The sequence below is a fragment of the Phaseolus vulgaris genome, chromosome 3 (assembly GCF_051622355.1).
Source record: "Phaseolus vulgaris cultivar YP4 chromosome 3, ASM5162235v1, whole genome shotgun sequence".
NCBI classification, from domain to species: Eukaryota; Viridiplantae; Streptophyta; class Magnoliopsida; order Fabales; family Fabaceae; genus Phaseolus; species Phaseolus vulgaris.
Genome location: NC_143500.1, coordinates 35,637,171 through 35,648,675, shown reverse-complemented (window position 1 = coordinate 35,648,675; position 11,505 = coordinate 35,637,171). Strand labels below are relative to the sequence as shown.

At 30.7% G+C, this 11,505-nt stretch overlaps 1 protein-coding gene across 1 annotated transcript; it reads left to right on the top strand.

Annotated features, from left to right (window-relative positions):
• The first annotated feature begins 4,515 nt into the window (after positions 1-4,515).
• Positions 4,516-6,133, top strand: LOC137807238 (putative xyloglucan endotransglucosylase/hydrolase protein 23). Its single transcript, XM_068607749.2, has 3 exons — positions 4,516-4,999; positions 5,202-5,395; positions 5,530-6,133. Exons 1-3 carry the CDS (start codon positions 4,739-4,741, stop codon positions 5,924-5,926), a joined length of 852 nt encoding a protein of 283 aa, XP_068463850.1. The 5' UTR covers positions 4,516-4,738; the 3' UTR covers positions 5,927-6,133.
• Positions 6,134-11,505: the final 5,372 nt, after the last annotated feature.

The window sequence follows — 11,505 nt, the reverse complement described above, 5'->3', positions numbered from 1 at the left end:
AAATTTACTTGTACAATAATACTGGTGTAATTTTTTAAAAGTCACTATTTGAGTCTCTTCTCATTGTTCATTTAACATTTCGTTATCTAGAATGTTTCACCAATAATAATACAACAAAAAATACTAGCGTTCAAATAATTGGTCTTACGCATTTTGAGAATCTTATATACTTTGGATATTGACTTAAAATTGTTAGATTAATGGATTGAATTAAAATTGTATCATCTAAATAAATAAATTTTTATTCTTTCAACTTTAAGGACATTTCTATTACATAATCATAACATAAAATTTTAAATTTTTTTAAATCATATTATGTGATATTACTTTTAAGATCTCATATGTATTATTTTTCTTTTCATGCAAGAGTATTATAAGACTTGGTTTAATAATATATTATTTACATTTTAACATAACAATATTTATTGTTATAACATATTTATTTGAAACAAAAGTTGTTTTTAATATAAAATACTTTTTTATTCTTATAACTTAAATTTAAATTTACTCTAATATAAGAGTCTTGTTTGACTCAAATCTTAAACTTAATTATAATTCTAGATACTCATACAATAGAAAAATACTCTTATTTAAGTTTGAATTTGGAGATCAATGTACTAATAATACTGTGAAAGAACCTGAATCATACATGCCCTCCATATCTTAATACTCCTAGCACCTATATCAAGTGATACTTAAGTTAGTAATCCAATGATTATAGAATAATCAGGTATTAAGATTTGTTTTGGCACACAACCAAATTTAAGAGAATTTAATAAAATATTATAAATAGAAAAAGATATTAAAGTATGCATTAATAACCTCACGTACATCCATCTACCTTCGGCATCATGATAACTTCAGAAACACTCGTTGATCAGAAAAATGTGTACACAAGAAGATAAACTCAAGTTCTTAGGAAGGAGATATCTAAATTATGAAAACAGAGAATTCTCACTCTTAAATATTTATTATATCACATATATCACGTATTTTAAATTAGGAATTAAGTATTTATTACCTCAATAATCTCTTCTTATTTTTTTAATGGGCCAGTTTATTCTTTGTCCCAAAAATATTTGAAAATTATAATCTTAAATATTGATTTTAAAAATTAAAATTTGAAATATAGTTTATATTAGCGTATGGAACTCTGAGAAATGTGGTACGGTACCGGAATCATTAGAAAGATAGTTATAAGAGATTATGAGATGTGAAAAAGGCTGAAAGAGGCAAATGATGATGCAAGAGAAAGGAGTAAATGAAAAGCAAAACAAATTAGGCACTTTGCAAAATGATTGGTATTTACAATAATAAGTTGGGAGCAGGGATGAAGAAGGAAACCAGCTTTGAGAAGCATGAAGAATGTGGTGCATAAGATTATAATGGAACAACTGTTTCCTTGTGGTCCTCTATTCTCCATAGTCCATGCCATTAGTGTCCCAAAACCTAATATTGTCCATTTTTTCTCTGAATATATTCTATGCATATGAAATTACCCACCAATATTTTGTATAATATATTCGATGCATTTAAAATCATAACACCAATCTCTTTTTATGTGAGATTCACGTGCACTAAACTAATATATATATATATATATATATATATATATATATATATATATATATTATAATATAAAAATAGTATAAATTTTATTTGATGAATTGTTTTATAAGATTTAGTTAAAATTTAAATTTATAAATTTATTGAAGTTAAAGTTTGTTGAGTTTATTAGATCACAAATAATATGTTGGAGAATTCATATAGATAAAAGTTTTCATATTACTTGGTTGAATTATAGTTTTATATTATCATAATATTTATGTCCAAATTTATTAAAATTGAATAATTACAAATTAATTAATTGGTTTATATTTGATCTTATTATAAACTACTTAAAAATAATTATAAAGTTCACTTAATCGTTATTGAGATATTATTGGTTTTAAATTTATTTTTTATATATAAGTAACATGTGGGTTTACAAAAGAATTATTGCATTTATTCATAATTTTTTTTTAGAAAAGAGAATGTGTGTGTTGATAAGTTGAGTAATTTATGATTTATTCATAAAGAATCATTTTATTGGTATAATAGTCTTTCATCTAGTCTGTTGTTAAAATTCTTTATGAATAGATATAGTCTAACCATGTATTGTTTTTGTTAATATATGAGTTTTAGTTTAGTTTTTCAATATTTTTATTTTTTATTTTATTTTATTTTTTTAATAATATTTTTTTCATGACAGATTGTTATTACTTGAGGTGAGGTATCAGTGTTAAGTTTTATAATAATACCTAAAAATATTATAATTTAATCAAATTTAATAATATTATATTACATGATCAACTAAATATCAAGTAATGAATAACCCCTAACAAAACACCTAAATATCAAGTAATGGATAAACAAGAAAAATAAGAGAGAGGAATCCTTCACTATAAATATTATTAATTAATTAGTATTTTTTAAATATTATAATAAAAAACTTTGAAGGCCTTATTCATTTGAAGGTATAATTTCTCCCTGGATCGGCCCTTACATTATCTTATTTATTACTATAGATTTATTGTTGAAGAAATTAGTTTTGGTATACTGTAAGGGTAAATTTAATATGATGGTTTACAATTTTTTCCTTAAAATTTAAATATAACTTTTAAAGTAATTATTTCAAAATTAGCAATCTTATTATATATAATAATTCATAATTATTTAAAAAAAAAACCTTTTTAACATAAAAAGACCAATCTCGCTTCAAAGTAGATTTTATAAATATTAAGATACAGTACAAGACAAATATCTAAATTACAAGATAACTTTTTGAGAAGGTTTGTTTGTTCTATTTTTTAATAAACTAAGTAAATTTATGTTTTTTTGTTTGTTTATCTAATATATTTATTTTAAAAATAAGGTTTTTGTTTTTGTTTTTAAAGAAGTAAATCTCGGGTGGATTTGTTTGTACTTAATTCTAAAAAAAACTATTTTTAACAAACATAAGTGGATTTATGTTTTTTTAATGTGTTTGTCTGATTTGTTTATTTTATTTAAAATAATTATTTTTTTTATTTTAGTAAAAATCTTTTGTTTTTTAAATAATTTTTTATTTTGAGTTTAAACAAATGAATCTCTTATTGGCTTCTTAAATAAGTGTTTTTTAATTGTTTATTTTAAAAAAAAGTAACTATACATAAATATTCATTAATCAAACCTAACATGTTTTCAATTTCTCTTCACATCACATTATATCATCTATCTATCTGTAATATCTATATATATGCTCTAAGTGTCATCTAGCATTTTCGGTGTTTATTACAATTTTTTTAAAATATTGTTTTAAATTTAAAAAAACTTTATTTTGTTTCTATACATTATATGATTGATATTTTAAAACAAAAATAATATAATAAATTTATTAGAATTTTTAATTTTAATCATGTCAATATAATTTATGTTAATTATTTTAATGATGGTAATAAGAATAAGATAAATGATAATGAAATGAGTATGAGCATTTTTTAAACAAGTTTTCTTGATTGGCATGGCAAAAGAAAAGGGAAAACAGAACCTTGATTAAGTCACAATTTGACAAGAGCATTGGGGAGGAAGGAAATGGTCTTTGTCTAAGAAAGTGTATGCCATATTCCACTTCTCATAAATACATATTACTGCCTTCATAACCAGCTTAGCATGAAAGCAACATTTGACCCAAGAAAGATCCATTTTTGGCAGAAAGCTTGCATGATTAAACAAGTTACAACTCATCTCTCTACCTTCTCCAGCCTCTTAAATAATATTAACTCCAAAGTCCATAATACACCAGTGATTCCTTTTATACCCTAATCAATATCCACCACTCAACAACTCTCTCCATCCAAAAAAATAACCCTCTTCACACTTCCCATAATTTCAAACTTTCCCATATCACCACTTATTCTAAAACTTTATCACATCATGTAAATAACAACCTTCAAAATCCATTGTTTTCTTAGTTACCTACCTGTGAAATCTTAGCTAGTGGCCTAACTATTCCATTCTAAATTTCACTTTGATTAATTGACAATAACAGCAAAATCATCTCCCAAAAGCTTTGTGTATCTCAAATCATGTATGTTCCGGTTTTAGGATAAAGTTATTAGTCTCACCAAATCCAAACAAATTTGATATGTTGGATAAAAAGGTGTTAATTAAGGCAGCACCACTTCTTCCAACTGGCAGAAAAGGAACCATTATTTAATATGAGCACCAAGTAATTAGTAGATTCTGTGGAACTATTACTAAAACACTACTTGCACCATAACCTAGACAGCTGCCATTTGATTTGATGTTTGAAAACCAAAGTTTTCAAGTGCAATTATGTATACATTTAATTAATAGTTGTAATAAAAAGAACTGTGGGTTTAGAACTCACATATTTGGAGAACATTTGGATATACATGTCACCCCTTATTAGCTGTCATGGTCCCACACGAAGCTAGCCCCCATAAAAGATAAGTCAACCCTATTGCACTCCACACGTTTGTAATTTTCTCCCAACCACTTCCACCACCTCCAAAACCCAATTACCCTGTATATTCATTATTGCCTCTTCATAAAGCAGTCCCTATATATAGTTTCAAAACTTTGCATGCACTACCACCCTCACCAAATACTTCTATTGGCGTTTAGTGCCCCTTTCTCTTGCTCAATATTTTCCAACCAAATTAATTAAAACCAAACTTAGGCACCACTTCTTGGAATGGCAAGTAAGATATTTCTTGCCCTTCTTTTCGTAAGCTATGTGATTGCGGTCTCTGCTGGTAACTTGAACCAAGACTTTGAGATAACATGGGGTGATGGTCGTGCCAAAATCCTCAACAATGGAGAACTTCTCACTTTGTCCCTAGACAAGGCCTCTGGCTCTGGATTTCGTTCTAGAAATGAATACTTGTTTGGAAAAATTGACATGCAGCTAAAGCTCGTGCCTGGTAACTCTGCAGGCACAGTCACAGCTTATTATGTAAGTGTCTTACCCTTCATGTTGTTCTTCACCAATTAATATAACTCTTTATTGGTTTTGCCACATCAAATGTTTTAACAAGAAAAGTTAATCAAATAATGTTAGTTACATATTTTGAATACTTTGCATGAGATCAATACAAACTAGGTAATATACATACAAAGAAAGATATTAACTATACAATTTCTTGTAATTGCTGCAGCTATCTTCTCTTGGAAATGTTCATGATGAAATTGATTTTGAATTTCTGGGCAACTTGAGTGGTGATCCTTATATTCTTCATACAAACATATTCACACAAGGGAAAGGTAACAGGGAACAACAGTTCTATCTGTGGTTCGACCCCACCAAGGACTTCCACACATATTCCATTCTTTGGAATCCTCAGAGCATCATGTAAATACATGCATACCTCTTTTCTCTCTTTATGCCTGCTTCATTAAAGCTTAATTGAGAAGCTAAATAAACAATGGAAAAAAGATGTCTGTATCAACTTTATGATTAACCTTTTCTTCTTATTCTTATCTTAGATTCTCTGTGGATGGGACACCCATAAGGGAGTTCAAGAATCTTGAATCAAAAGGGGTTTCTTTTCCCAAAAACCAAGCCATGAGGATATATTCAAGCCTTTGGAATGCTGATGACTGGGCCACAAGGGGAGGCCTAGTGAAGACTGATTGGAGCCAAGCTCCATTCACAGCCTCTTACAGGAATTTCAATGCTCAAGCATGTGTTTGGACTCCTTCTTCAGGCTCATCTTGTTCATCTAACAATCCATCATCAAACCAATCATGGATGAAGCAATCAATGGATGCAACAGGGCAAGCCAGAATTCAGTGGGTGCAAAAGAACTACATGATATACAACTACTGCACTGATACTAAGCGTTTTCCACAAGGCCTTCCTCCTGAATGCACAATCGCATGAAAACAAAACTATTTCATATTATAAACCTCTCACACCTAGCGAGTTGATTTTTTTTCACCTCTTGTGTAAATTAGTGTCCTCTGGTCTATACTTTAATGCATTCTATTGTCTGTTGAATAGTGTGCAAATGAGAATCATTGTAATTTTGGTTACAATAAATTTGTTGGAGAGTTATACAATAAACAATAAATTAAGGTTGCGTTTTCATCATCTTGTTCCTCCAATGGTCAGAGGTCAAATAAAAATCTAAGAGAAACCAGAATGTTCCATAGAATGATATAAAAGAATAATAAAACTCGGATGAATTCAAATAGAAAAGCTATCTTCACTTGGTCATACTTTAAAAAATGAGAATAAATTTTATGTTTGTTTTGGGTCAATAAAAATCTAGATTAATGTTGATTTAGTAAAAGCCTTCCCTGGTGGGTTTTCTTTTCTCGGCCCTCCTTGTTTGGTTTTTTAACCATACATATTACCAATTTAGTAAATGTTATAAACATAGATCATTGGAGATTTTGATTTCATAAAATTAACTTTGAATGAAAATGCATTTGAAATTATGTAATTATAATAGAAATAGTTTTGTATCTATGTTGATGGAAAAAAAAAACTTTTAAATGTGTAAGTGTCCATAAAATATGTAAAAGAATATGAAATAAATAATAAATGTGCTGAATAATGTAAAGTGGAAAAACATACTGGTTTAAAAAGGTTAATAAAATAAGTATGTTTATATTAATCTTCTATTGACCAGCTTCTTCATTAAGTCATGTTCCTTTTGGTACCATAGATACTTGTACATTGTATTTGATTGGACATTTTGATTTTATAATTTTTTCGTGTGTCCCTTAAAAATTACGAAATGAATCTATTATAATATAATAATAATTTTAATTAAAAAATAAATTAAATATAATTAAAATATTAATTTATTGGATTATTCATCATCGTATCAACTTATTATCATCGTAAAAGTTATTATTTTTTCTTTTCTTAAAAGAGTGTTGATATATTAACAAATTAATATTATATTATAATTAAAAAAGTATTTTACTGAAATATAGATTTTATGTAAAGAAAGTGAATAATTTTAAAATTACATTATCTTACATCAAAATTATCAAAAGGAATGTGTCTTTTAGTATAAATATAAAGTGTCAAAAGTAACATTTTTTTCTTAAAATTATATTGCTCCAATAGTTTGGTTGAATGAGATTTTGAGAGGGAGTAGATTGAAGCTGCTAGCGATATTGCAGCAAAACATGAATATCTATAAATTAAATTTTAATTATTTATCATTAGAATTTAAAAGTAGTAAAAAATTTATTCTGCTGTGAGAGTCACAATTATGAATTTAACATACGAGTCTTATTGGACATCTTGTAAACGAAATGTAAATAAGATATAACTAAAAGACTCGCATAAAATATACATTTTATATACAAATTTAAGGACAAGATAAATTCAAATTTAACTATTTTTTCTGACTGTATCAAAAGCTCATGTTAAAATATAATTTAGTTTCATTAAAATACATCTTATACAAATTTAAATCAACTCCATGATTTACATATAAATGCGACCATATTTTAATGAAGAGAAAAAACCTGAGATAAGATAAGATAAGATAGTTTTGTAAGTAAAATTATGTAATTTAATTTGTATTATTGTTAATGTAAATGTTTATTTGATTGATGTGAGATGGTTTGCTTTTCTTCATGGGAGGGTCTTGTTCTCAATGAAATTTTGGATGAGATGAAAAAAAAAGAAGAAAATGTATGTTTTCTTCAGAGTCTATTTTCAGAAGGTGATTGATTCTGTAAGATGGTATGAAGCTCAGACATTTCTCTTAAATGGCGTGTCGGTGTCGGATACTCATATCGGACACCGACACTCCTATGACACGTATCTGTGAAGTGTCAAATTCAAAAAGTATTTGTTAGATTTCTGATAATTCTAGTATGATTCTAACACAATTTTAAAAAGAAAAAATACATTAGTTTTCTAAAAACTCAAACTTATTGTATAAATTTTTATTATGATTATAAAAATAAGAAACAAATCATTTTGAACCAGTCATGAAGAACATTTTTCTCCTCAAAAAAATAAATTGGAACATACTTGTGCACATAAACCTTTATTATCAATTTATATAATTCATAATTATATAATATATAGATCCGTGTCCCCGTATCCTACATTTTAGATATTATACGTATCTTCGTGTCTGTGTCGTATCAGTGTCCGTGTCAGTGTCTGTGCTACATAGGATGGGAGTTTATTTATTATATGTTAGAAATGGTTGGTTTTTGCGACAAATGGATTTGCTAGATAAAGGGATGTTTAGAGTCATCCTTTGTGTCATTTTTTGTGAACGGTAGCCCGACTAAGGAGTTCTTACCAAAGAGAGGACTTCGACAGGGCGACCCACTAAGTCCGTTTTTGTTTCTCATTACAACGGAAAGTTTGGCGGGAGTGTCTAGGATGACAGTCGAGAAGAACCTGATTGATAGTTTGGAGATTGATAGGGAGAAAGTGAAGTTAAACATGTTGCAGTATGTTGATGATACTTTATTTTTTTGTGAAGCAAATGTCAAAAGTGTTTTCAATATAAAGGCGGCTTTGAATTGCTTTAAACTCTCTTCCGGGCTCAAGGTGAACTTCATGAAGAGCAAGTTAGGTGGTTTGAGGGTTGAGCAGATAATGATCCAACGCTCACGGCGATTCTTAATTGCGAAGTGATGGTGACTCATTTTCTATATTTGGGTTTATTGGTAGGAGGGTGCCATAAGAGAAGTGATGGAAGAGGGTCAAGCATCACTACAAAGGAGAGCCAAACACCATGTCACATTGGGCCAATCACAAGGGCCATGGCTAGAAGACTAGAAGAGGATTGGAACACTGCTACTGATGGCAGATAGACTTATCTCTACATGCTCCAAGATGTCCACATTCAAGCGTAGTATAGCTTTTAATTCTTTTGTATTTGTGTTGAAACATGCAAAGTGGCACTTAGAAGGCTAACCTAAGTTTAATTAGAATTTCCTACTTCTAATTAAACTAAGGTCCAGCCCACATCTAGACCTAAATGAGCGTAAGTTCTAGACCATTTAACATATGGAAGGATTCTAGAACCTACCTCACATGTGCTGAAAATAGGCGCCACTTTCACATGTGCAAGCACTTTGAATTTCCCTCTTTTTTCCTCTTTGTAATCCGGCCTCCAAGTGTTATATAAGGAGTGCCTTGGCTCTTGGTTTCAAAAGATTAATACATGAGTGAATTGCTGCCAAAATTGTGTCAATATCACTCTTTGCCCAAAACCTCATAGAGGCTCTTAATCTTCCTAAACCGTCCCCTTCCAAGTAGAGTTGGCCTCACCACTCTCAAATCCTACCTATCATGCACCTTCAAGGTCACCACCATTCCTAGGAGGACCTTGTTTCATCTCCAATCCATGAAGCTTCCGCAAATCACCTTCAAAACCGAAAAGAGGAGGACACAAATCCATCAAGAAGGGCGTTTTGGGATGGAGTGGTGGTTAGAATGAAGAAAATATTAAGTAGGTGGAAAGTAGATTTTTGTTTTTAGCAAGGAGGATTTGCTTGATAAAGTCAGTGTTGTCTTCTATCCCATTGTTTTATCTATCTTTATTCAAAATGTCTAAGGCGGTGGCAAACGAGCTCGTGAAAATCCAAAGAAATTTTCTATGGGTGGGGTTCCGATGGAAGAAAGGTCGTTTGGGCCTCCTAGAAAAAGGTGTATGAAGTTAGCGAGGATGGTGGTCTTGGGATTATCGACTTAAGGACTTTTAATTTGGCGTTACTTGGTAAGTGGGTATGGTGTTTTGGGTCAGACTAGGGTGGTTTGTGGAAGGAGATTATTGATTCCAAGTACGAGGGGTGGAGAAGCCTGAGAGAGGGAGGGAAAGACAGTAAGGAATCTTTGTGGTGGAAAGATTTGAGGGAGGTTTGGAGTTTGGAGGGTTGAGGTCGGAACTTCGAAGAAGTGAAGGAAGTTTTGTCCTGGGAAGATAATTGGGTAGGGAGTGAGGCTTTGAAGATTGTCTTCCCGAGGTTGTTTTCCCTAAGTCTGTCAAAAGCTTCTGCGGTGGTAGCATTTGGTGGATGGAACCCTGAAAGTGGGATTGGAATTTTGTCTGAAGAAGGAATCTATTTGAATGGAAGAAGTAATTAGTGGGTCTACTTTCTCAGGTTGTCCAAGGTGTGAGTTTCGACCTGGATAAGGAGGATAGGTGGGTGTGGAAGGAAGGAGAGGAGTTCAGGTATACGGTTAAATTGGTTTACCTCCGTCTATGTGGGGACGGAGAATGGGATGGTGTTTAAAAAGTTTTGGATGGGAAAAGTTGTACCTACTGAACTAGTTACGGCTTAAAGGGTGTTGGAAAACAAGTTAGTTACTAAGGCTAACCTGGTAAGGCACGGGATTACATGTAGCCTTTGCAGGGTGGAGAGGAGACTAGTACCCATTTGTTCTTCGAGTGCAAATTTGCTTGGTTATTGTGGAACCATTGTTGTGTATGGTTGGCTGTGCAGGATGTGTTTCATAACTTCCCATTGCTAAACTTCTCCCAGTTTAGAATGAGCAACACGTCAGCTTCGGTGAATGAGGTTTGGGGAGGGATTTGAATCGCAATAGTTAACGAGGTTTGGAAGAACAAAAATATGGTAATCTTTAAAGGGGAAGTAGTAGACATACTGGAAGTTTTTGCTTTGGTCCAATTAAAGACTTGGTCTTGAGTTACATCCAAGTCACAGTCTGCGTATTTCTCCTTTTATGATTGGTGCATAGACCCGATGGTTTGTTTGTGGATGATCACATAATGTATTCATTTAAGACGTATGATTGTTTGTCTCAGGTGACTTTTTCTGGGTTAAACTATGAGTGTTTTGTATAGGCATACATGAGGGTATATCTATTGGGAGAGGTTAAGGTTGTGATTATGTATAAAAGTTGAAATACCTCTAAAGTTGTTCATATTTATTCATTTTTTATTGCTGATAAAAAAATGTAAATATTTATTATTAATGTTCAATTATTAAAAACATTATAAATGAGTATTAAATGATTATTAAAAATTATATACTAACTTATGATTGAAAGAGAATAAAAATATATAGTATTGACAACCTTTTATTAGGTACTATTAAATGTTCGGAAAATGACTCCAGTTTAATGTCAATTTGCTTGCGTCATTATCACTCATTTTCTGCACCGTAACAAAATCCATGAAACCACTTTGAGCTGTCATCAGAATCACTGGTCCAACCTTAAAACTGTAGGAAGTTTAATCAACCCTTAAGCATAATTGGAGAGGAATAGAGAGCGAAAACTAGTAAAGAAATAGAAAAACCAAGGAATATTACGTTTTCATTCCTCTCAAAAGTTTCAAAGATTCTTCTTCCAGCTATGGTGGTGCTCTGTTGTCGTCGTCAGCAGTGGTGGTGGTATGTGGTTGTCGGCGGTGGTATGTTCTTTAACCCAGGTACATAGTGAACTTTCAAGATTGATTTTCACACTCAAGAATCGATTCTGATTTTTATTAGATAATTGATGTT

Excerpts from the sequence above, each read along its gene's own strand:
- LOC137807238 (XM_068607749.2), top strand. The coding sequence starts at position 4,739 with ATGGCAAGTAAGATATTTCTTGCCCTTCTTTTCGTAAGCTATGTGATT. Across the intron at positions 5,000-5,201 it reads GCACAGTCACAGCTTATTAT|CTATCTTCTCTTGGAAATGT; the intron begins GTAAGTGTCTTA and ends TAATTGCTGCAG. Across the intron at positions 5,396-5,529 it reads TGGAATCCTCAGAGCATCAT|ATTCTCTGTGGATGGGACAC; the intron begins GTAAATACATGC and ends TTCTTATCTTAG.